Source organism: Eschrichtius robustus, chromosome 10 (genome assembly GCF_028021215.1).
Source record: "Eschrichtius robustus isolate mEscRob2 chromosome 10, mEscRob2.pri, whole genome shotgun sequence".
Taxonomy (NCBI): domain Eukaryota; kingdom Metazoa; phylum Chordata; class Mammalia; order Artiodactyla; family Eschrichtiidae; genus Eschrichtius; species Eschrichtius robustus.
The window spans coordinates 13,144,421-13,170,327 of NC_090833.1; the positions used below are offsets into that span (position 1 = coordinate 13,144,421).

The 25,907-nt window shown below is 60.4% G+C and overlaps 1 protein-coding gene across 12 annotated transcripts in view; it reads right to left on the reverse strand.

Annotated features, from left to right (window-relative positions):
* Positions 1-25,907, reverse strand: part of DAB2IP (DAB2 interacting protein) — a 194,246-nt gene that overhangs the window by 19,505 nt on the left and 148,834 nt on the right. For 10 of the 12 annotated variants that reach the window (XM_068552325.1, XM_068552327.1, XM_068552326.1 and 7 more), the window contains 5 exons: positions 8,849-9,002; positions 7,053-7,151; positions 5,607-6,161; positions 2,375-2,519; positions 2,141-2,285 (listed from right to left, as the gene is read on the reverse strand). In XM_068552325.1, coding sequence (XP_068408426.1) covers positions 2,141-2,285; positions 2,375-2,519; positions 5,607-6,161; positions 7,053-7,151; positions 8,849-9,002 — 1,098 coding nt within the window. Of the gene's footprint in view, positions 1-2,140; positions 2,286-2,374; positions 2,520-5,606; positions 6,162-7,052; positions 7,152-8,848; positions 9,003-18,412; positions 18,434-20,888; positions 21,019-25,907 lie in introns of those variants that run through there. The other 2 variants (XM_068552334.1, XM_068552335.1) reach the window with 2 other exon arrangements.

Genomic DNA, 25,907 nt, shown 5'->3' on the forward strand with positions numbered 1-25,907 from the left:
GCTATCTCCTCTGGGCGTCCCCACCCTGCCACAGTGAGGCCCCACCAGGCCAAGCTTTAAGTGGCCTTCCTATCTTTTCACCCTAGAAGATGGGCGCTCCCTGAAGCCAGAGGACACCTGGCTCTGTCACTAGCTCGGGGTGCTCCAACCCAGGGCCTGGCCCTCCCTGGGCTTCGGTGTCCTCACTCTCCCCCTAAGAACAAGGCCTGCCCTGCCGAGCTCACAGAGCCATCTTAAGGCTGGGACCCCCCCGCCCCAAGACTTTCAAGAGGCTTTGATCAGCTTGAAAAGCTTCTGCCCAACAAGCCCAGCACCCAGCCCAGCAGACTCTGGCAGTGAATGCGGCTGAACCAATGAGGACATGGCTAGAGAGGAAGTGAGGGCAGGTGACCTTTAGTCCTGGCCCCTGAAGTACCTGGCACAGGACTGGGCAGGGGGCAGGCGTTGAGTGATAACATCTATCAACAGCCTTGTTCAGAACTGAGAGGTGCCCCTGGGCCTCCACAAAGGCCAGAAAGAGGAAACAGAAAATCATTGTCCGTGGATATGTTTCCCTGTGTCCCACACCCGGTCCGCCCTGGGAACAGGGGGGCAGAGGGTGAAAGCACAGCCTAGCCCAAGGGTGGGAAGTGTGTTCCAGAGCTCAGGCTCTCTGGCTGCCCCTCTTCCCCTGGTGCCAGGGTTCATTTTCAGCTCAGCCCAAGAGGCCAGGTTGGCCCCAGGTGAGTACCCTGTGTAGCCCTGGGCCAGAGGGACCTGGGCCAGAGGCGCCCACCCCACCGGCTCTGGCCATTCCCTCTGCCCCGATCCAAGGCTGTCGCTCACCTAGCAGGCCCGCCTCTGCCTGTCCTTTGGGAGCAGCAAAACATTCCCGGGCCCTCCTGTAGGCCCAGGCCCGAGCTGGTGAATCTGCCTGCCCCCAGGGTGCTCACGGTGTGTGCAGGAAACGGACTTGGACGCAGGCACAATCAGGCACCCTGATGGGAGCGGGGCTGTGAGCGAGGGTGCCCAGGAGAGGGGAGCTGACCATATGTGGTGACCTGAAGGAGGGCTGCGGAGAGGAGCCAGATACAGGCCAGGCCGGGAAAGAACACGATCAAAGAAAGGAGGAAGGTATGGCTGGGGGTGGGGGGTGGGAATGGGGTCAGGAGAGCGACCTGGATGGGGACGGGATGCAGGTCCTGAGCTGCAGCAGCGACCCAGGAGGAAACCTTGGCAGCTCCTCCAGTGTGAAAATAAACCCACTGCTTGGGGCTGGCGGCGTGGTCCCCTGGACAGTCACGAGGCTGTACTCGGCACCAGGTCAGCCGCCACCAGACATACGCGCCTGGGACGCTAGCCTTGGGGCTAGGCCAGCACTCCTCAGTGGCCCCGGGACTGATTCTGGCCCTGACCGCGGTCCTGTATGAGCGGCCGGCTCAGCACACCTCTGCTCCTTTCCGGGGCTGCCAGGAGCCCGCAGACCTCTGTCCCAGTTAAAGCCCAATCTGCCTCCTTTGTCCTCTACAGCCCCAGCAGGAGGCCCACCCGGTGTCCAGGCGCCCACACAGGCCCCTGCTGGGCCTGATCCCAAGCCTGGGAAGTGAGCACCAGCTCCTACGGACAGGTGAGGAGTCCCAGGTGAAGCCATCCACCCACCCCAGGTGGGTGCCCGAGCAGGGCCTTGTCAGTCTGGCTCCCTGGGCAGCCCCAGCACCTACAACAGCACCAGCTGGTGCCCACTGTTAAGCACGTGCGATGGACTGCCAGGTCCAAATCCTCACCACTGCGCAAACCATGTCCTGCATATATACGCTGGAACACTGCTTACGTCTGAGAGCCCAGAAAGGACCAGGATGGGGGCCTGGCAGCCCAGCAAGACTCAGCAGGGTCAGGCAGAGGGTGGCTTCCAATCCCAGAGCCCCACTCTGAAGCCGTGTGAGGTGTGGGCGTGTCCCCTCCCCTCTCCTTATTAAACCTCAGCTCTCCCGTTCGTGAGTCGGGGATGATGGACGAGAGCCCCTCACAGAGCTGTCCGGAGGGGGACAAAGCCCAGCACTCTGTAGGCACTTGCACAGAAGGACACAGAAGGACAGGGGAGACGCAGGGGCGGGGGGCCCTGGGTAGCTGAGGCCGAGAAGGGTGCGGAGGCAGCACTGACCAGTAGGAGTTGATGATCTTGCAGAAGGCCAGCTCGCAGCACATCTTGAGGTTGCCCTGGTGCTCGGGGAGATCAGAGGCCGAGCACTTGCTCGGGTCCACTTCACAGTTCTCATCCGACTCATACAGCGCTTTGATGAACTCCCCTGTGGCCAGAGGGCAGGAGGGGGCAGTGAGGACCTGGCGAGCCTGCCCCGCCTCTGCCCTCTGCCCCCTGCCGGCCCACACCCCCTACCTAGTGCGTCCTGCAGGTACTTCTGGCCCACCAGCTTGAGGTACTCCTCGATGGCCTTGGTGGCCAGTGTGTTCTCCCGGAAGATGAGGTGCTCGTTGTCCCCACAGCGGTCCACCTCCGACATCATCAGGTCTGTCAGGAAGTCCTGTGGAGCCAGGTGGAGAGGAGAGTGGACCTGAGCAGACTTGGCAGGTAGGACCCTAGGGTTCCAGACCCGCTCCCTGGCCAGGAGCCCCTGCTCCTCGAGGCTGTTCCATTGCCAAGCTACTGGTACCCACCGGCGGGAGCTGCCTGGGAGTGAGGGCAGGGCAGCCTGGTGAGGGGAGACGTCTAGCCATGGCGACATCAGAGCTGGGTACCGGATCAGGGACGCAAGAGCATGCTGCATGGAGCCATGGGCCCCCGTATCACAGCCGGACGGACCCGCGGGACTCAAATCCCTGCTCAGCCCTGCCCAGGTCTCGCGGGGTGACGGGAGCAGAACTCCCCCTCCCAGTGCCATCAGTGTCGAAGAGGACAGATGGGCTGCCCTTTCCACCTCGTACGAGCAGCTGCCACTGTCCACCCGTGACTCTGATGGGGTCTCCCACACCAGACATGGGCTCGTTCTGTGCGGCCTCACAGGCAAGGATGAGAGAGAGGCAGAGGCAGTCCAGCTGCCCTGGAAGGCAGTGAGCCAGTGCTCAGATGGAGAGAGCACCGACCTCGGCTTGGGCGGGAAGGCGGCCCACGAGCCTCTCAGTCCCAGGCACAGCTTCACGGGCAGACCCCAGGAGGGAGCCTGAGCCCACGCCTTCCCTCCTGACTGCAGGGAGGCTGCACGATGAACCTGCTGCATCATCCAGGTGGAAACTCCTCCCTGGAGCCTGCGCCTCCTCACGCCCACAGCCAGCCTTGTGACTTGGGGGACGGGGGGAGGACAGGCAGGAGGCAGGAAGTCGGAGACCCGGAGGAGGGTGACAGTCGGGCCAGGGGCCGCCCTGCCCAGAGGCTGCAGTGGCCAGTGTGGGCCAGGGCTTCTGGAGCTCTGCAAATTCCTCACTCCGATGGGCACAGCTCTGGGGCCCTCTGAAATCACAAGTGGCCCTTGAAATACAGAACTGAACTCCGGGCCCCGGAGATCTGGCTGGCTGGCCAACGGAGAGACAGGAGGGGCTGGGGGGAAGTGGCAGTTGGCCTCTCCGGGGACCACACAGCCTGAGGACCCCTTCCTGACCACAGGTGACCTCTGGGGCCCCCTCTCTGAACACACGACAGCAGAGCTAAGTACTGCGTGTACTGCTCTGCTCATGCCCACAGGGCTCCCTGAACTCCTGGGGCAAGTGCGAGGCCCAGGCGGGGAGGAGGAGGGGCTCTCCTTAGATCCAGGACCCAACGAGGGGGAAGAGGCACAGAACAGGAAAGTGACCTGTCCAAGGCCACACAGCGACCTGGGCCACATCTGGCCCGAGTCTCTTGTTTCCAGGCCCTGTTCCTCCCCTTGCACTGAGGCGAGAGGGGGACGGCAGGGAGCAGAGCGTGCCAGATGCCCCCCCACAGCCCTCCCCCGGGACTGCAGGGCCCTCGTCACGTGCCCCGGAGAGGCGTCGCACCAGTCAGGTCCCAAGCGGTCCGAGTTCAGACGAAGGTCACCCCAGCAGCCCCAGTTACTTCCTGTCCTTCCACCTACTGCTCTCCCCACCTCAGGGCCCACTGCGGGGCTGGAGCCCTGGCTTCCACCTCCTTCCACAAGGGGCACCCTGATTCTCCTGCCTCCGCTGTGAGTCCGAGAGCAAAGGTCCCTTCAGATCGGAGTCAGACTCCCAGGCCAGCCCAGCCCTCGGGGGCCACTTACTGGAAGAACAGACGCAGAGGCAGAGAGGACGCTGCTCCGGCCCTGCTGCCTCCCTGGATCTCCCTCTGGAGGCAGGGCTTCCATTCACGTAGTCTCTAGCCCCCTGCCCACTGCTAACCAAGAGCTTAAGAGACGGTCCCACATGCAGCCTTGCCCAGGCAGGTCGGAGGCTGGGGGCAGGGGAAGGAGGGGGCCAACAACGCGGAGGAACCGAGTGCCGGCCCTCGCAGGGCCCGTGCCGGGGAAGCGCCCCTCCCTGGTCCTGCGTTGGTCCCACACCATGAGCCCAACAGGCAGGGGCTCTGAAGGGCCCGAAGGAGGCCAGGGCCTTCCGGGAACAGACAGAGGATACGGGCCCCGATGGAGCACGTGCCCTGGGCTCTGCCTGCGGACCTGAGGCCCGGCGCCGCCTGTGTCTTCCCCGAGCCCAGGCTGAGGGCTCAGGACCTCGACTAGGGCAGTCCCTCACCCCCACCACAGGCCGCAAACCACACCACGTCCAGAGGGCAGAGGCCCAGCTCCCGGGGCCAGCACGCAAGGCCTCTGCAGTGTGGACGGACCCCACGTCCAGCCCTTCTCCACTGCACCCAAGGGAGGGGGCAGGGTGGAGAGGGGGTCTGCCCTCGAGGCCCACAGAACCATACTCCACTGCGATGGGCAGGTAGGCGTGTGGAGCTTTCCAGAAGGAGCCTACCTGTCTCCAAAGCCAGGTAGGTGGGGCTGAGGTGTGGCCTGGCAGGGAGAGGCAGGTGAAAGGCGGCGAGGAGAGCGGGGCCCCTCCGGCCCTGAAGTAGGGCCTGCTGGAGGGCTTTAGACGAGCTCTGTTCCTGGGGACTCTGGAACTGGGGACGGCTGTAGCCGTGGCGGGCTGCCCGTCAAACAGACGGCTGCGACAGTGACTGTGTGTCCCATGCGTGTGAATTGGGAGTGAGGGGGGAGTCTGGGGCTCGGACAGCAGCCCGCACCCTGGCGGTCACCTGTTGGGATGTGTCCCAAACTCAACACCTCACTGGACGTGTGTGTCTGGGTCGCTGGGACCCGTGTGCCGGCAGAGGTGGGCCTCGTGGCCTGCTCGCCTCGAGCCTCAGGGAGGGGCCGGCCCTCTGGGGCAGTGGGGGAAGTCCCTAAACCCATTTCCTCACTGCAAGGTGTGCTCCGGTCCACGGGCTCCACACCCGCCTCTGTGATCAGCTCCAACCACGGCGGAGGAGCACGAAGTCCCCACCCTCCACGATGCAGCTCTTGGGTTTAGGGAGCTCACCTGGCTGTGCCCAGTGCCTCCACCAGAGCGGAAATCCATGACGTGGACATGGGGACCGGGAGGTAATCCAGCACATGTCACCCAGCCTCCCACGGGGCCACATGAGGTGGGGTCCCGCCTGAGGCCCACACACCTACCTTCACCTTGCCCGTGCTCTGCAGGATGTGCACCAGGGCCGATGCCATCTCCTCCTTGGTCTTGGCGCTGAGGATGGGCTCGAGGGCGGCGCAGAGCCCCAGGTAGTGGTTGGTGATGTGCTCGGCAAACTCCTTGTACATCTCCATGGGCAGGATGGTGATGGTCTGGTAGCGCGCCTTGATGCGGATCATGGGCCCGGGGCCCTTGCCGCTCTTGGGGTTGGGCGTCACCACCGGGTACCACTTCTCCACGAACTGCCGCCCGGCCACGGAGGCGGCGGGCAGGCTCACCAGGCCCAGGTAGCTGTTGCGCTCCTTCTTCTTCTTCTTGTCTGTCTCGCGGTACAGGTGGACGGTGACGGTGCGCAGGGGCGGCAGGTTGTGGAACTCGAAGTGCTCGCCCCAAAAGACGTTGTCAGTCTTGAGCTTGCCCGTGGTGCGTGCGTACAGCACGTCGTCCAGGCACAGCTCGCACAGGTACTTCTTCTTGGCTGGCAGGTCCTTGGCCTCAATCACCCAGAGCTTCAGGATGTGCTCCACACGCCGGCTGTTGTCCTGCACACACGCACGGGGGGCCGCGGTGACTGGGGGCCCAGCCGCCTGCCCATCGCCCAGCCCGTAGCGGGGAAGAGCTCTTGGAACCGGGAGGGACCGGGCCCTGGGCGAGGGACAGCTCTGGAGTCTGACGGCTGTGGGGCTCTGGGGCTGGATCTCTGCTCTGCCTCGCCCTAGCTCACTGACTGTGGGCAAGTGACCATCTAAGCCTCAACTCCCTTTTTTTTTATTCCCTTGGGAATTAAAACCGAGTACAGACCAAGTAAGAGGCTAGCACAATGCCTGGCACACGGCAGCCGTTTACTGGCTCCTCTGTAGTTTGCTGGTCTGCAAAGTCACTTAGAGGTAAGACCATCACTAAGGCCCTTCCTTAGTAATGTCATGGCGACCAGGACTCAGCCCAGGCCAAGCTGGCCAGGGAGGCAGACACAGAAGCAAGTGATTACAGTCGGGGTCCCAGGAACCTGCTGGGAGAAGCCTGGGGGCAGTAGGAACACAGGAGGGTACCAGCCTGGGCCGGCGGCGCTCGCCTGGAGGAGGGAAGAGAAAGCTAAGCTGGACTCGAAGGGATGAGCAGGATTCGGTCGGGGGGGAGAAGGACAAGAGTTCCAGGCAGACGGGCAGCAGCACCCAAAACCCCAATGCTCAGCTCTCTGGCCCAGCCTCTTCAGTGTGCAGCCTCGAAGGCCGAGGCCCCCAGCACGAGTCAGCCTCTTTCAGAGCCCAGCACTACGGCCCGCTCGGGCCCTGCCTGCACGCAGGCTGCCTGCACCCCCCAGGCCCAGGCCACACCAGAGACCCCTCCGTCTGCTCCCTCACGTCGGCGTCTGTGCTCTGCTCTGAGTCTAGCCTCCACCCCCCATGCTCTGGGGACAGGGGACACAGGCCCACCTTGTTGGGATGCACCGCTCGCCGCAGGTTCTCCATCCACTTATCCCGCTCGGCCGCTGACCGGCAGGAGAAGCACTTGCTTCCCGACGACGTCGTCACCTGTGGGGGACGGGCAGGACAGCGTCACAGGGGAGGGGAAGGCAGCAAGGCGGCGTGATGGAGGACCTCCAGGACTTGGGGGGGTTTCGGCTGCCAGGTCTGACCGCACCCCAGCCTCCGGCAGGAGGCAGAACGACGACCCCCATGTTTCACACTTGCGGGTGGTGCACCGAGACCTGTGGTCCCAGAGCAAGACAGTGACAGGAGGGTGGCCCAGCCCCGTGCCAGCTGGTGCCTGGTCCTGGCTCCTCACCCCTGCCTCAGTGCCCTCTGACCATAGGAAAGCATCTTTCTGAGTCCAGCCTCGTTCTCCTGGAGATGGTGGGAGGCAGAAGGCACGGACCCCCACACGAGTCAGAGGGCAAGGCTTCACCCGAGTCTCCCTCTATCGGTGGAGCCACAGGCACCTAGGAGACAACCACGGGTTGGCACGAGGGTCACCTTGGTCCTCAGCTGACACCTGCTGATGATGCTTCTCTTGCCAAGTGACAGTGACAGCAATGGCGGTCACAGAAGGCTAACCTATTTGGGGCCAGACTAGAGAACTGAGAACTGGGCTGTCTGCGTGTGCTGGGCCCTGGGGTCCTGCCTGGAACCCTTACCCTACCCTCCCTGTCTGACTTGCTCATCTTCTGGTCTCCTCCAGGCAAGAAAGCCCAGCCCAAGCTGTTCCTACCCTGTTCCCGCTGTCCCCTGCACCATGCCGAGGTCTCTACCGGGGGAACCTGCAGAAGCCACAGCACCCCCTGCCGTGGACCAGTGGGCAGGCACCAACTTCAGCCCGCCCCAGGCAGAGAAGTCGGAGGCCAGAAGAAGCCCAGCTGGGCCAGGAGTCCTGAACCAGAAACGCCACCCAGTGGGCACAGGGCTAGGGCAGATGCCAGGCACCACTCCACTCTTCCCCTGGAGCTGGGGGTGCCGGGAGGTTGCCCTATTAGTCCCAGGGTCATGCCTCTATCAGAAAGCTCTCCTAATTATGCAAGACTGTTGGGGGTGGGAAGCTTCCCAGAAATAGAGGTGGGAAGAGAACATGAATAATTAGAGAAGCAATTAGGAACTCCCAGCAACACCTGCACACCTGCGACATTAGTTGCCCTGGTCCTGGCTTGGCCTCAGGCTTGTAGGGTGACCTTTGACATCGTCTTGCCCTCTCTGGGTCTCAGATTCCCCATCTACAGGGAAGCACTGGACAGGTGATCCCCAGTAACAGCCCTGCCAGGTCGGGTGGCTGACCCTCTGCTCTCAAACTTTGGGTCACAGAACGCCGGGGCAGGAAAGATTCTGGCTTTCATCACGCAGAGGCAGGGCCAGGGCCAGAAAAGGGGACACTCCCCACTGCCCTACAATGCACTGGAGTGGTTCTGCAGGAGGGGCGAGCAGGCCTCGAGACCGGCTCTGGGGCTTGAGCCATTCCACATACGCCTTCTCCCTTCCACCCACTTGGACCTCTTGCACTTCCCAGCATGGGGGACAGTGCTGGTCCATCTCCAAGGAGGCCACAGAGCAGGGATGAAGCCCCCATCTCCCAGCTCCACTTGGTCTCGTAGGAGGGAAAAGCTATGACAGATTCTGGCCGCTGTCCCAAAGAGCCTGGCCCCTGCGGAGGCCACGGAGCACTCCAGGAGGGCGTCTGGAGGAGACCTGGCCTCGCAGGAAGAGGACGCCGGTACCCGCCCCGCCCCTGCAGCAGGACCCACCTCGAAGCAGTAGTCCTGGCCCAGGATGCTGCTGTGCACCGGCTTGATGACCACCTCCTCCTCCATGCTGAGGTCCAGCGCCTCCACCGCGCTGCTGGGGCTGAGCAGGGACTCGTGCGAGCGAGACTCCTTCAGCCTCGGCATCAGATGGGACCTGGGGGGAGGGCGGCAGGGTGCGTCAGGGCAGGCCTGCCCTGTCCCCTCCCTTCCCTTCTCCTCCAGGAAGCCTGCCCAGAACCCCCCAGTTGGAGGCAATCACTCCCCTCAACTCCCACGGTCCTTTCTGTCGTAAGGCAAGAGTTTCGGGGAGGGGACATCGTGGTGCTGGAGTCACAGAGACCTGCCAGTCCCTTTGCCCCAAGGCAGGACTCTGGGTAAGGGGCTCAGCCCCTAAGTCAGCGGGGTGGGCGGGCAGGTAAGGATGAGGCCACCACTCAGGAGTTGAAAGTCAGCACTGGGCGCAGGGTAGGGCCGTACCTGGCTCCTCAGCAGCCCGAGACCCACAGCGAAGAGCGGACCCGACCCAGGCAGCCTTCTGGGGGTCTGGTGCCTTCCCCATCCCATCCCCTCCCCTCTGCTCCAGTCCCCATCCAAGACAGAAGCAGTCGCCCTGTTCCAACATTTGTCCAGGACATCACTGCCGACAGAACCCTTCCTTTCTCATACACCATCCCACTCCGCCCACCGGCCCCAGGCGAGGCAGGAGCGCCACGGGAACTCTGCTGCTCCTTTCTTACAGACGAGGGCCGTGAGGCTCAAAACAGAAGGGATGCAGCCATCTCTGCACGGTGCCCGCGTGCTGAGACTCAGACAGGGTCCACAGGCTGGGGTTCGGGGGTCAGGCCAGGGTCAGCGGGTCCAGCACAGGCACAAAGAGCACAGGTAGTTCACTCCACCTGATGCCCAAATGGAGCCTGGACCAGGACTGGCTCTGACAGACCTGGCCTTGGACCTGGGCGCACTGCTCACCTACTATGTGGCCCTAGACAAGTCACTTCCCCTCTCTGAGCCTCAGTTGCCTCGGCACTTCACGTGGAAGGCGCCTTAGACGGCATCTGCTCTGGTGCCTGCTGGAGTCCACCTCACAAAGGCAAACATCCCTTTCCAGAGTCAACAGGACACAGCAGTGCCCCACTGGGGCCCCCTCCCACAGCCGGGGCACAGGAAAAGCCAGAGGACCAGCCAGGCCTGCAAAGACCACCCCGGGATGGAGGCTGGGCAGGCCTCACCCCTACTCATGTCCACAGTCCAAACCCCGGCCTCAGCTCACCCAGACCTCCTTCCCCCAACACCCTCTGCCTTTCAGCTCCTGGCCTCCGGGTCCAAGGCTCAGGCCATCATCTCTCCCTGTCTCGCCAAACAAAGACCCTCTCTCAGGTCAGTGAGGCCTGGCAGGACCACCACAGACCTCCCTGTAGGGCACATACACCCCGTAACCCATTTCCATAACCGCCTGCGGTAAGAGGGCCTGAGGTCCACCATGTGTGGACTCAGGAATCCAGGGATGAGCCGAACAGACCCTGCCCAGAGGGCTTCACAGGCTGACAGAGGCCACCCTCTAGCCCCTATACTTCTCCATGGCAACAGCCCTCCCTGACACGCTGTCCTGTGCTAGGCACTGCATGGGAGTCAGGGCTGGAACTGGGACCCCAGCTCCTGGGGACCTCACCGCCCAACCCAAGAGACCCAGTCGGGCTCCCCCAGCTGCTCCCCCGTGCCCAGCATGAAGCTGGCGCAGAGCAGGGCTCAGATCCCTGGAGCCGAGTCAATGCCCTCAGGCAGGACTCCTGAAAGCTCCCAGGGGAGTGGACCAGAGCGAAGCTGTGAGGCAGGCTAAAGTCAGGTTAGAACCCAGCCAAACCTCCCCAGGACGCACTCAAGGCCCAAGGCCACTGGCGTGCACAGCTGTGGCACCTCTGCTCCTCCAGAACCCTCTCTGGGAGACCGCACTGCACACACGCACTGCTGCTGCCACGCCAGGCGCTGACAGGCTTCTCCCCGTGGCAAACCCTCCAGGTCCTGCTCGAACGGCCCAGCCTCCTTCCCATCACGGCACTGACCAATGTGGTGGCTGCGTCTGCCATCCACTCTGTTGAGATTCCACCCTGGGCCTCCCTCCATACCTCAGCACAAGGGACGCCCTGCCTCAGTTGCCGGGGAAATCACCCACCTCGGAAGGGCTGAGACCCAGAGCCCCCAGGGCCGCTGTCCAGGGCTGAAAACCCAGCCCACCGATCAAGATCGGGCTGCTTTCTGGCCCAGCCCGGAAAGCCCTGCCAGGTAAGATGCTGGGAGCTGGGGCGGGTGGAGCGGGCACCCTGGAAGTGTTATACATAGGGAGGAGCTGGTAGACTGCGGCACCGCCTCCTGCCTGGGGCACCCGAACGAGCCGGCTGGGGAGAGGAAAGAGAGGCACATTCAGCAGACCGGGCCTGCCCAGGGAGACCCAAGGGGGCCTTCGTTCTACAGCCCAGGAGCCCAGCAGGCCCAGGGCAGACCCCAAAGCAGCCAGACCCTGGAACCTGTGGCTGCAGAACCCTCCTCTTCCTTCCCCACCATCCTGCCCCACAAGTATGCCCCAACTGGGCCAGGCCTCACTGGGAAGGTTCCTGACAGAATGGAGGACTATGGGAAGCTCATGGCTAAGGCATTCTGGCTGCAGCTGGGCAGCCCTGACCCTCCCCACCTCCCCAGGGATTCTCTAAGTGGGAGACCCTGAAGCAGGGGCCGCACCCACCCCTGCAGCCCAAGCTCACGGTGGTGGTGGGGGGGGGCGGTCCAGGGAGGCCCAGTGGCTACTCCTAGATCTCCCAGGTGCTTCTGGGAGAGGAGTTGAGGGCCAGGCTCTGACCACTGCCCTATGATGGAGCAGGGCCAGTGGGCCTGTGCTCTCTGACTCACATGCAGACACATATCCTTCTCGCTCAGCCTGGAGTCCACCTGCCCCCCAGCTCCCCACAAGGCTCCTGGGGGAGAGAAAGGGGCACCTATTCATCAGGGCCTGACATGCAGCTCTGGGCCCAGAGGGGAGCTGGTCTGCAGTGACCCTGCAGGGTGGGACCTCCTGGCAGAGGGGAGTGCTCCTGTGGCAGTGACTGATAAGATGACTGGGGCTCAGGGAGGGAAAATGGGCACGTGGTCACTGGACCCAGCAGGCCCACCTCACAGCCTAAGATCCACCTCTTCCAGGAAGCCAGACAGCCCTGTCCCAGGCCCACAGCACAGCACCCCCTAAAACTCCACCGCAGGGACTCCTGCCCCATCAATCACCCACGGCAGGCCTCGACCTGGCCCGCCTCTGCTCCAGCCAGCATTGTTGGGCACTTCCTTTCTCACCTCCAGCTCCTGCCTTCCCAGGCTGGGCCAGAAGCCCATCCTGGGAGGGACCATGCTCCAAGAGGGAGCAAGAGGACACGGTGTCCCTACCCAGGAAGTTGGTGGGTGCCCACCTCCACTTGGCCAGGGCACCCAGCTGGTCACTTTCAACTGCACACAACTCTGCCAGGAACACTCATCTACCCATTTCACAGAAAGGTAAGATGGGCTCAGGGAGCAGCAGTCCCTGCATCTGCCCGAGGCCCCCTGCTGGAAGGAGGACACAGGTTGGTCTGGGAGCCCTGCCCATGGCTGCCCTCTGTGGTGTGGAGGTCTGTGGTCTGACACCATCGTATGCAGGACCTCTTCTGCCCCAAGGCTGGGGTGGGAGAGAAGCTGGCCCAACACACCCACTGTGTGGCCTCCCCCAGTGCTCAGCTCAGTCTGTGACGGCATCCCCCAGGGACCTCCTGTGGTACCTGGGGACCAGAGCCTCAGTCCTTGGTGAGACGGCACCAAGGAAGACAAAATCCGTCGCAGGGGGCCTCTGCTCGTGCAGGTTATCCCCACAGCCCAGGTCTGAGCTACTCCTCACAACAGCCCTGCCAGGGACACCACATTGGGTCAGAGAGGCCACAGAACCAGGTCTCACGGCAGTGCTGTGGGCTCCACGCGCCTGGCCCGTGCTCGCGGGAAACTGCACACACAGCACTTGGCTGAATCCTCACAAGGCTGAGAGGAGGATGCCCACCGGACCCCGGCGAGGCCTGCTTCAGAGAAGGAAGGTGACCTGCCCAGGGTCTCAGCTTCCTCCTGAGGTCACCCCTGTTCGTGCCCCAACCCCCCCAGGAGCCCTTTCCTTATCTGAAAGAGAAAGAAGGACTGTCTCAAATGGAAATAAATGGTAACACACACACACTGAAGTGCTGGAGAGAGGGTCTGCAGGGAGAGGCATTCCCCCAGGCGCTGGAGTCGTGAAGAGGGGGTTTCCCATCAAGACCACATGGGCTCAGTTGCAGCCCTGCTGGCCGGGGTGCATCTGCCTGTTCCACCTCACCCTGGGCTCCTCTTCTCCAGGGGTCACGATTCCCTCAGGCAGGCCTCCAGGCACATGCAGTCCCCTCCGCCTAGAAATCCTCTTGTCCTATCCAACCTTCAATACCCAGCATCAGAGCCTCTTCTTCCAGGAAGCCTTCCCAGACTCCCAGGGCAGAGAGCGACCTCAAACCCTAATGTTCATTAGGCTGTGCTGGGAAGGCCTGTCACAGAGCTGTCTCCTTACCAGGGAGGGGGCTCCTCGTGGGGAGGGCTGGGTCTGGATCAGCGCTAAGATTCAGAGCCCCAGAGTTCCTGGATCAAAGCCCCAACACTGCAGGAGGTGAGGTCAGCTAAGCCTGGGGGAGGGGGAGGAGGTCAGTTGGGATGAGGACAATCCTCCCTGAGCCCTCAGACGCTGTTAGTGGGAGAAGGCGCAGAATGACCCAAGCGCCGGTCTTCGGGCCAGCCGCCTGCTCACGGCCAGTTCCCAAGAGCAGCACCCTGGTGCCTGCCCAGAATCTCCAAGAAACACCCCTGCTCTTGATGTGTCCAGGTATGGGGCGCTCCCTCCATCTCTCCCAAGGTCAGGGGCTCATCCAACCCTCTGTGGCTGCACCCTCCACCATAGCCGCATCCTCCCGAGACCGTCCCAGACCCAGCTGATGCTCTAGACCTTCAACAGCCCCCCAGTCACTAGAGGCCCCGTGTCCCCTGCAGTCCTCTCTTCCTGACCTGGAGGGCTTTACCTGCGTCCTCCATGCCATGGAATCCTCACACTTCCTGGGACGGGGGTGGTGCCACGATTCTCAGGTCGCAGACAGGAGAGCCAAGGCCACAGGGGAGGGAGGCCTGCCCTGATCTCCTCTGACTCTGAGAGGTCTTGGTCAGGGCCTGGGGGGCAGTGGAGGAGGGGGGCAGTGCCCTCCCACCGGATGGGCCCCTCTGCCCAACATGGTGTCACTCCTGCCCTCGGCGCTCCCCTCACAGCCTACAGAGAATCAAGTCACAGTGCTTCACCCTGGGGTTGAGCCCTCCCCGAAACTCTACCCCTGCCACACCACACCCTGGCAAATGACCTAGACTCTCCTCGCCAGCGGGTCCCAGGCCAGCAGGAACTCCCTCCCTCTGGGGGGACCTCTGCCCAGGCTGTTTCCTGAACCCGTCCCACCCTTCCCTCCACTCTCTGCCCGACAACAAGCCTTTTTTCTCAGCGTTCAAAGCCCAGTCCGAATGCAGCCACCATCACACTGTCCCTGGTCTCTCCAGACAGACAAGCGCTCACACCCGGGCCGGGTGGCTGAGCCCCACTCCACACCACTTTCCCACCTGCCTCCTTACCCAGTTCTCATGAGAACCCATCAGGACTGAGGTACCGCACCTCAGAAAGGCCAGGTGTCGTGCCCAAGATCGCACAGGCAGCAAGTTGCCAAGGGGGGCTGGAACCCCATTCAGCAGACTCCAAGCCTAACGCTGTCCGCCCAAGCCTCGCCTTCCCATCTCCCCACAGGCGGCCACGCAGGGCCACAGCCAGCTGACCTGCTTGCCGTGACCCGCTCACTCCAGGTCCGGTGGAAGAGCCGCGGGGCTGGCTGGGGTCGGGCAGCCGTGCCCAGGGCCCAGGAGCCCGGGAAATGTGGGCATGCCACAGGCACGGGCGGGGCCGCTGCTGGAGATATAGCCGGGCACCAACAGCAGCCCACTGTGAGGGCGTGAGGGCGGGGAGCAGGAACAAGGGGACATTGTCCTGGCTCCTGGGCCACAGCCTTATCTGATAGCCTTCCAGCCAACCCACGAGCTGTTTTTCAACTCCGTCCTTTTTTCTCTTAAAAGGTTAGTGACACAGAAGTTTAGCAAATTCCCTATTATTTCAAGGAGGGAGGAGACCTGAAAATAAAACTTGTGATAATTAAAAAGCTCTATATGACACGGGGAGGATGTCCCCAGCTACGGGTGGGGTGAGTTGAGAGTGGGATTGGATAGCCTGGCAAGTAAGAAGCTCAGAATCTCCTTCCAAACCTCAAGGGGCAGAGGGAGCTGCCATGCCTGCCCCCAGAGGGCGGGGCTGGGACCAGGAGAGGTCAATTCCAGCTCAGTCACACTGTCCCCAAACGGGCCAGCCTGGTTTGGTTTTTGAGGAGCGGGCACTCTGTCTCTGCAGGCATGCAAGCAGGAGCTGGGAGCCCTCTTTTAGATATGTCGAGGAGGCGTTACCCGCGCTGCTTGGGGGCTGCTGGCGTAACAGGCAGGCAGCGGAGTAAGCCCCAGGGATAAACGCGCAGCCCACACACCTGCCGCTGGCAACGGGCAGGAGGGCAGCAGGCCCTAGCGCCAAGGGTGCCCGGCTGTAGGAGCAAATCTAGCCTCCATTCCCTATAAAACACACAACCACGAGTACTTTTAACTCGTGCCACTCTCCAGGACTCAGTTTCCCCATCTCCAGGCGGGGAGAACTGACATGCCTTCCTCCCAGGGCTGCCGTGAGCGTCAACTGAGACAAGGCAAGGAGGTGCTCGGGGGAGCAGGGGTCAACGCCAGCGACCACACCAGTCACTCACGCAGGTCCCCGTCCTCTTTTGTCTGCTCTAGTCACTGCCTCATGCCAGACACCCCTGTAGGAGTGCGGGCACAGCTGTGAACAAGGCCGATTAAGGATTACACGCCGGTATCAAGGCTGACGTTTCTAGGGGAGATGACACTCCTGATGTTTGGGGTAACGAGACAGGGATTTTGCAGGCCATTCTCTGTTCCTTTCCCCTGACCACTCAAATCTCTTACTTTCTCCAGGCCTCAGTTTCCCCCACCTGCAAACAAACTACATCTAGCCAAATGCTCTGGGATGCCTCCAAAAAAAACCCCCCCCAAAACAAAAACACAATAAAAGCCCCTAATTTCTTGAAGTGAAAGGGAGAAAGAGGGTGTCTGTGGGTGGGCAGGTGACCCTGCTGAGGGGCCACTTTAGCCCTTCGGCCTGTGACCCTGAGACCTGGCCTCTCACCTGCACGCCTGTGTGGTCTCACACCACTGCCTACGGCCACAACCAGGCCTGGACGGGGCAGAAATCCTGGACAAGGCTGGTCTCCACGGAGGAGGTGCCCACTTGAGGGCTGGCAGAACCTGTGGACTCTGGAGTCAGGTAAGAACATGCCAACCATGTTTCCACCTGTCACAGCCAGGCAGGTCCAGTGAGCTGTGCCCACAGTAGAAGAAGCCGGGTCCCGGGGCACAGTCAGGGGGAGGGCGCTGACTTCCTGAGAATCAAGCAGCATGACACAAACAAGGCAGAAACCACCCCCACCCCCCGCCCCCCGCACACCCAGAATATCCAGTGGAGCCATCTCTTCCCCAGGCCCAGCCTTGCCCTGCTGGCCTGGGAACCGGCTGCTGAGGCCAGCACTCACTCCTGGCCCCGCTGGGGTCCCAGGGGAGGGGAGAAGAATGCAGCTGCCTGGTGGCCCCCAGGACCCTGGGGAGACAGAGCCTGTCCTTAAAAGGCAGGAAGGTTGGCAGCCCTGCCTGGGAAGGCTTCCTGGGATGACAGGGCCTAGAGGCCTGGTCTCTCTCGGCCCAGGGCTCTCTCAGTCCAAGGCAAAGGGGCAGATCCCCGCAGTCACTAGTACCAGTGTGACCCCACCCGCACACTCACACTGAGCCTGGGGCTGGGAGGTGCCCGGTCTCCTGCCTCACCCTATCCCTGGGAGCCTGTGCCTTCCGGACACCGCAGGGCTGAGTTGGAAAAGGAGAGTCCACACGCTGGCAAGCAAGACAGGAGGATAGGTTGGCTCCTCACGTGCCACAGCTACAGCGCAGCCCGAGGCCTGGCTCCAGGGGTGCCCCGTATATGCTGAACAATCGACACTGTGGCAGCTGCTGCTTTCTCACCTGCTGAGCTACTTCAGAGACTGTGACCAAACCCCCAACGTGTCAACTCCCCATTAACATAAGGGACCACATACTAACCACCACTCTTCCTCCTCCCAACCACCTGGAATCCCGTCAGCGAAACCTCCTTGCTGCCTGTTGCTGACTTGGGGAGAGGCCAGGGACATGAGGGGTGCCGCTTCTGGCCCCTGAGTTGGAGAGGCGCCCCTCAGCATCCTGACCATCCCCCATCCCACCCTTTCCAGTATAATTCTGCAGCCTAATGGAGTTTTCAAAGAACATCCAGGAACACATTTACCTCCCCACATCCCTACATCTTTTTTGGGGGGAGAGGGGAGGGCAAGGGGCACACAGAGAGAGAAGAAACAAAAAACTTTCCATCTATTCCCCCAAGTTATCCTGCAGCCTGAATAATTTCGGGTTTTTAATCAATAGCTGTCACACTTGTCAAATTACTTTGGGGACCACAAAGCAGTTTTTAAACATTCATAAACCTCAGCAGAAGAGCGAAGTGCCCTGAATTTTAAAAGAAGAGAATCTGAGGAACATTCATTGAATAGGATGAGATTTGGGCAAATCGAAAGTGAGTTGAGGGCCAAGTGCTCCTGCTGCTGCTGAGTGGGGACAGCTCTCCGTCCCTTCCTGGTCCCCAGGAGAAACCGCCGAGCCCAGCCCGGCCGCTCAGGAAGACAAAGGAGAATGACACCCCAAACCCTAAGGTCCCCTCAGCTCCCCCAAGTAAAGCAGCCCCAGGCAGGAGCACAGCAGCAGCCCCATCCGGCCCACGGCCCGGCCCTCAGCTCCTCCACTAGCAAGACTCTGGAGAACGGTCAAGGCCCCGGCCGTGCTGTCCCTTCCCTGCGAGCTCAGTCTGTGCCGGTCTCTTCCTCACGTGCGTGAACACGGCCCGTGCGTCCCGTTGGTCCCACAGATCACACCGCCAAGTGTGGGACTAGTTTCTGACTCGTTCCCCCACCCCCACCCAGGACCATAAATACCAACAGCTGTCTCAGGCCCTGGGGACCCATGACCCAAGTGGGGAAGGATGATGAAATGAAAAAGAAGAACAAACTGAAAACCAAGGCTTCCATTCCCCAAGGAAGCAACTTCCCTCTAGCTTATCTCATTCCTCCCAGCTCTCCACCTCCAGGAAGCCCTCCTAGGCTCAGCAGACCCCTCCAAAGAATGTCATCTTCTCCCCTCTTACCCCTCCACCTCAGAACCAGGTGCCGTGCCAGGTGGCCTTCCGGTGCTGTGCAAGTCGTTCATGTTAGGGTGACAAGGTGATCTGGGGACTGTCCTTCCCCCATCCCTGGGCATTAAGCTTCCTACCTCAGCCAAGGACCAGCCACGTGTCAACAAAGCCCCAGCCCCTGGCACCATGCTGGTTGATGACTGGTCTAATGTGGTGAGGCCTCCTTCCTTAAAAACAAACACACATAAACATAAAGTTCTGTGACTTTGGTCAAATTAAATAACCTGCACGTCTCAGTTTCCTTATCTGTAAAATGGGGAGGACATCACCTTTGGTGCTACAGGTGTAACCTGACACGCAGGGAGCCCTGCCTTACCCTGGGCATTCTGCCCCTTCCCACCTTGCAGCACTTCTCCTTTAAGTAGGCGCCTCCAAGTCCCCATTTAAGGAGAGACGGGCACCCTAGGTTCTAGCAGCAATGCCCATCTCCTGTCCTGCCACCACTTAGGACAGGGGGGCTCTGTGGCCTCAGGGAGACGAGGCAAAGACACGAAGGGGAAGGGGCATGGGCCAAGGGAGCACAGACCTCGGGTTGGCCTCTCCTGCACCTCAGTTTTCTCACCTGACAAGTGGGCTGCGCTGCCCTCCTCCCAGAGCCTGATGGAGGTCTGATATGCGAACACCCCCCCATGCCTGGTTTGAGCTAATCCAGCGCCCCAGTATATAGTTACTGAGTGCCTCCAGCATGCCGGTGCTAAGCCTGGGGGCCTTGGGACACCAGGCTTTGGGAGGATGTCCCAGCAGGGCATCAGAGCTCTGCTTCCCAGACTGAAACTCACAGGAGACAGCCAGGAGTGCTCAATAGCAGCAAAAAAGCAGGAGCGGGGGGCTGCCAATAAGCCACAGGCGCCCAGGCCACCAGCAGAGGCAAAAACTCATGTCAAAAGCAGGGCGTGGCTGCCGAGTTCTTCCTGCTCCTAGTGACCGTGCATCTAAGCCATCTGTGGCTCTCCAGCTCCCGCCTCACCCACGACAGCCCACACACCTGGCAAGTGCACCAGCAGGCCCTGGCTCCGCGTTTAGCGGACTCCATTGCTCACGTGGCCCAGCCGCCCAACTGCAGTTAAGGAAACATGCTCTGAAGCCGTGAGGGGCTTCCAAGGCCAGAGAGTGTGCCTGACTCCAAGAGCCCACCCTCTTTCCCCACCCCCCACCCCCTCCCCCGCTGACTCTAGGATAAGCTAGCCCTGCCTGTCATTTGCCACTGGCCCACAGGATTCCAACCAGCAATGCCTTAAATACAGCCTGCAAGGTGTGTCCCAACCCAGCCACACTGGGCTGCGCACATACACTCAGAACGCACCCAGCAGCAAGTGTGCCTTATCCATCAACGCCCAGCTCAAAGACCACCCCCTCCGTGCCGCCCGCCCACCCCAGCAGAACCGACACCTCCCTCCAGGGTTTCCCCTAAGCACCCCACCCCTGCGGAAGTGGAGGCTCAGGGAGGGAGGTCCAGCAGCTTGCCCAAGGTCACAGGTCACAGTTCACAGGCACCGGGGCAGGGCTGGAGGCCTGGCATCTGGGCTCCAACTCCAAACTCTTTCCACTGCCTGTCAATGCCTCAGGCTTTCACCAAACCTACAGAAATTGTGTGATTAAATGCACCAACTTTCAAGTAACTTAGAAAAATCGTGGGTCACCAGAACTCCACTGAGCCCTGCCTTTGTCACCCACCGTGTCACCTGTCTGGAAAATGGTGAGAAGGACACCTAGCTGATAGGAGTCTGATCCACCGGCAGCACCCCAGCAGTGGCAGTGAACGTGGGCAGGACGAAGGGACACGGAGACTTGTAAGAAGCCAGGTGCAGGGCTGGCACTTCACAGTAGCGGCTCATTTGCTCCTCACAACCCCTCCACAGGACAGTGTGTGACCAGCCATACCCCCGACCTCTCTCGTGACGGGGTACTTCCCCAGTAGAGGCTGCCGTGTCACAGGGGCCTGGCTCCGGACAACCGTTTCAAACATTTAAGCTGGAGCAAAACATACCCCAGGCTCAGACACACCGCCGGCCTGCAGGCCAACGGATCAGGGAACAGACAGAGGCAGGGAGAAGGAGGGAAACAGAAGAGTCCAGCTGGGGGCTGGGGCAGGGATGACACGGCCCCCAAACCCCAGCGCAGCCCCACCCAGGGCAGCCCCGGGCTCGGCGACTCGGAGCAAAGGCCAAGCTCCTCACTTCCCGGTTCCCGGTGCAGCCACAGAGACCACCAGGGCTGCTCGCGGAAAGGAGCCGCTGACACTGGGTTTCCTCTCTTTTCAACACTAAAAACAGCAACACCACTCCTCGGTTTCTCGCTTTTGGTCGGGCTGTCCTAATTGCTTCCACATTCTGGGCCGGTGGTGGACGTCCACAGAGGGGCAGAGGCACCGTCGCTGGGGAATGACTGAGTCCTTCCCGAAACCGGGCATCCTCTCTGACCGGCCGCTCCCACCCGCCTCAGTTCTCCCTGGGCCCAGGAGGCTGGTCAGGGGCCGAGACTGGCAGCCTCCCTCCTGCTTTCTTTCCTGGCCTCCCTCACCCCAACCTCCGCTCAGGCCATCAGGTTACTCACCATCCCTCCGCGCGGCCACCAGGCTCTCCAGGCCCGGGAAACCGAGGGGCTAGGCCGGCCACCCCGCTGCCCGCTGTCCCCCACCAGGCCCAGCCAGTCCAGCCCTGCTCTGGTCCTAGACATACCATTCCAGCCCTGTCCGCTGGGACTGATCATGGCTAGTCAAACAAAGGCTAAGTTCCAACTCTCCGTAATGTGCTTTTAAAGGGCCAGTGTCCCACTTGGGTTGCTGGGGACTTAAAGGCACACCTCCCTTTTTCTGTACAGGAAACAAGACAGCAAAAACCCCAAAATCCCTCAAAAGTCATGATGAGATTAGAGGCCTTGGGAAGATTTTAGACAAAATGCACAAGAGTAAAAATCCAAATTTCATCTGAAGAACCCCCCAAACCCCAAAACAAGGAGGCTACATCTCAAGAAGAGTGGGAAGGGCAGAGTTTTTAAGCACTCACAACGGGCCAGCACAGCACTCAGCACTTCACAGCAGCGTCTCATTACTCCTCACAACCAGGCCACAAGACAGGCAGCAGCTGGACCCATCTTAAGGAGGAGGAAGCTGTGGCGGGCAGAGGCTCCCGACTCGCCCAGGATGGCACAGAGCGGCCCAGCCAGGGCCCAGCCACGTGAGGTCAGCCAAAGCCAGGATTCTTCTCCCACCTGCTCCCTCCAGAGGCCCCTCCTGTTCCATATCGACTAGCATCTTTCCTTCAAACAAGCAAGCGAGGATGAGGAATCATTTGTCGCAGGTGCCCAAACACTGGGCTTTCAGTCTAGGCCTCAAAACCTTGTGAGGTCGGTTCTATTCTTTCCCCGTTCTCACAGATGAGAAGATTGGAAATCATGAGGCACAGGAAAGGCAAGGAGAGGGAGGAGAAAAGAGGGGGTCCGCAGCCCCCTGTAGGGGTGGGGCAACCGACAGCCAGGCCCTCGTCCCTTCCCAAACAGGCTCTACAGTCAGAGGGGGTAGGTAAGGGAGCCGTCCTTCCAACCTCAGGGTTCAGGCAAGCAGACCAAGGTCCAAAGGAAGGGAAGAGGCGGGGCTGCAGGGATGGGGGCTCTCCTGGGACCCCTAGGCTCCAAGGGTGGGCAGGGGAGAGGAAAAGAGAGACGTGACTGCCTGGGCCTCAGTACCTGGTCTAGCAAGCCCTCCAGGAAAGGCTTCCTGTCCTCTCTGTCCTCCAAGAAAGATGGGTCATTTCCGGGCACCAGGAGTGGTTGGGCAGCCCATAGGTGCTGTACAGCCATCCTATCAGAAAGGCCAAGGCCAGGCGGAGTCCTCAGACCTAACTCTGCAGGGGCCAGGTCATTCAAGGATTTATCACCCTCAGTACGTTTCTATGGAGCCTGGCAGTCAAGTAAGTCTGAAGCCGTGTAGCCTGGTGGTTAAGAACATGAGCTCTGAAGCCAGACTGTTCAAATCTGGACTGTGCCACTTGCAACCTTTTGTTCTTGGACAAGTCATGTCACCTCTCTCGGACTGTTTTCGCCCTCTGCAATAATAATAGTACTCAGCCTCACGGGCTTGCTGTGAGAAGTCAGTGAGTTATAGAACAAAGCCTGGCTTCCAGTGAGCACTCAATAAAGACCTGCAGGTTTAGCTAGGTTGAAGGACGCTGCCCCAGGATATGCTGGGAGACACAAAGCGGGAAACTAGCTTCCTGGGTAGTGACCCTGGGAAAGTCACATCTTTCTCTGGGCCGCAGTTTATTTCTGTAAAGAGGGGGTCCACCTGGGACCCTCAGTGACTACCAGGCAAGACCACCCTCCAGCATGTCCCAGATGCCCACCCTCCTCCAGAAGCATCCAGGTCATAAGGCCATAAAGGCTGAGAAAGGCTGGGCTGTAGCCTGAATTCTTTGCAAAGTAAAAACAGCCTGCCTCTGGCCCACTCCACCCCCCAGGCTAACTGGGGTCTGCTGGGTAGGGAGAGGGTGCAAGGGCACAAAGCCACATGGCCTGTCAGGAGGCAGTATAAGGCATCACCTCTCCAGGTAGAACCCAGCCGCACCCAGGCATCTCTGGACCTCAGTCTCCCCACTCCCTAGTGAGGGGCGGGCCCTCACCTCCTCAGGTGTCTCCCAGGGGACTTGCTGCAGCTGAGCTGGCTTTCCATTGTGAAGTTTAGCAGCCCTGCAAGCCACGCCACACCTGCGGCATAAACAGCCTCCCAGAAGCTGTGGGCTCCCTGGGCCCCAAGAGCCCCCAAAACTTGATCAAGTTCAAGGTCTGCCTCTTTCTATCTTCCTGGAGCCTAAAGCAACTGGTGTGTGTGCTCGGGGAGGGGAGAGGGGGAGAGAGGAGCACCAGAGAAAACAGGGGCTAGGAGGCAGGAGGCATGCCTTGCAGCCCCAGCAGAGCATATGGCCACTATTCCTGAGGGTCAGTGGGGGACCAGGCCCCTTGCACCCACCATCACCTCCTCATCCACAGGGTTAATCAGTCAGTAAGGGGTGGCGTGATTGGGAGGTCTGCAGGGCTGAGTGGCAATTCTAGTTGTGTTACTTAGCAACTGTGGGACTTTGGGCAAGTTCTTTCACTTTCCTGAACCTCAGTTTCTTCAGGTACAAAATGAGGAAATACACTATCCTCGGAAGATAACAGGTGTAAAAACACTGGTTAACCAGATGCAGAGAAAGCATTTAACAAAACAACTTGGGAACCCAAAGACTCAAATATCTGGGTGTCATTCATTCAACAGGAGCATTAGATCTTAGGCTGTCCCCAACCCTGCACTGTCTCCCCAATAAGCCAAACACATTCTAACCCACACCCCGACCCCGCCACACAGCCAAGCACTGCGGGAGGTCAAGGTCCCAGCCACCCAAATATTCTGAAATAGACCTCAGACTTCTCCAGACGCCAAACACACCAAGGAACCTTCCAGAGCAAAGCCACCAGTGCAAACCAAGTCCAGCTCTCAGCTCTGGGAAGGGCGGAAGGGCCCTCTGAGGAAAGCCAGGTCCACAGTGCTCTTCCTTAGGCGCCCCGGACTCAGAGAGATGGGGCAGGGAGGGGGGAGGACAGGGCTGGGTGACTACAAGAGCGGAGAGTGAGCCACTACAGGGTGGTTAGCAAGCCCTCCAAGGAGAGAGGGAAACAGAGCTCAGAGAGCTATTGAAGACCACTGAGGGGGGGCCCGATCCAGCCCTCCCCAGTCTGGATCTCTAGGGATTCCGCTCAGAGGCTCCTGATGCAGGCCCCAGGTGGGGGCCCACGGCTGGTACACGGAGACCAGGACCCGGGACGTGTGAGCCCTCACCTGACCCTCCTTGGCTTCCCGGACGGGCCGCTCGCCCTGCGATTCTCAGGCCCTGCTGCCTCCTCTTCTACTCATTTCCTTTCTACTCAACACACCTGGCCTGACCCCAGTGCTTCTCCCAAAGGTCCCCACAGGCCTTCGTGTGACCAAAGCCAACCACAGTTCCTGTCCTCTCCGTACTCAACAGGACAGCGAGCTCCCTCCCCGAAACCCAGGCCACCACCCGCTCTGAGGTGCCTCCCCTCCCTCCCAGGCCACTGCCCTGCTTTCCCAGTACCACACCACCTTTCCGCCAGGTGCTGGAGTTTCTCAGGCTCTGACATGGGTGCACTCTCCTTCAGTAAAACACTCTCCTTTGGTGATCGCATCCACGCCTTAGCTTTAAACACCTCCAGGGCTCAAGACTCCAAAGTTTCTATCCCAGCCCTCCCCTACTCTGCCCTCCAGACTCACTTATCTAAATGCTGACACCTCACAGAACCTCAAATCTGAAATGTCCAAAGCGGAGCTTTGTCTCAGCAGCTTAAGCCAGGAGTCTCAGAAGCCAGCCACCCTCCCTTTCCCTGGCCTCCAGAACCCAATCCATCAGCAAATCCTACCGCTACCGCCTCTAAAATCTCTCACACCTGTCCACGCCTCTTCACCAGCCCTACCCCGCCTCCCCACCCAGGAGTCAGAGGGACTCTTTAGAAAGGCAAATCAGATTATTTAACTCTGGGGCTAAAAACCCTCCAGTGACTCCCTACAGCAATTTGAATAAATCCGAACTCCTCCCCAGGGAAAGAAGTCCGCGAGAGTGACCGGCCCACCCTCTGACCTCATCTGGCAATCCCCATCCCCCAACTGGAAGCCACTGCTTTCCCGCCCTCGGGGACTTTGCACTCGCTGCTCCCTCAGGCAGGAGCTCTAGTTCCACCCCCTTCTCGTAAAGGCTGGCTTCAGGAGGCCGGTGGAACTCAGTCCTCCCCCGGACCGCCCCGGCTACAACAGGTCCTGCCCCGCCCCCATTACTCCCCACGGAAACACTTGGCTGTTTCCTTCACATCATCTTGTTCGTTCAGCCAGCAAATATTTATTAAGTGCAAACAGCGAGCCAGACACTATTTTAGGCACTGGGAATCCAGGTGCTGAACAAAGCAGACAAAAATCCTGACTGATATCACCCAATCTGGAATTACTGATTTGTTTCTCCACTCACTTATGATTGCCTGTCTCTCCTGCCAGAAGGGAAGCTCTGTTGTCTTTCCGCATCCTAAGGGAGGGTCTGGCAAGAACTCAGTAAGTATTTATGAAATAAATATGCAAAAACAAAGAAACAAAGAACAGGACAGCAAGAGAACCAAACCCAGAAAGACACAAGAAGTCAAGAGCCACGCCTTCGCTGCCTTAAGGCAGATGCCTCTCACTACCCCGGGGTCGCAGGTGAGCAGGAAGGCTTCTGTGACAGACACCCCAACCCTCCTAGGGGACAGACTAGATGCACAGGGGCAGCTGCTTAACCATGGAGAAGAGGCATGACTGCAGGCGTGCGCGGTCAGGAAGGGCTCCTAGAGAGGTGAAATCTGAACACGGCCAAGCCCCACCCCGCTCCCCAAACCTAGGGAGAGGCAGAAAAACAAATTTGCGTTTTAGGGCTCTGATGTTCTTTGCTCGAGTAGAAAACAAGGAAAAAACCTTGCTCCAAAAAACCTTGCTCCACAAAACCCTTTACTTTTTATTAGTGTCTGGATCAATAAAAGTTTTGGGATTGAAGCTTCCCT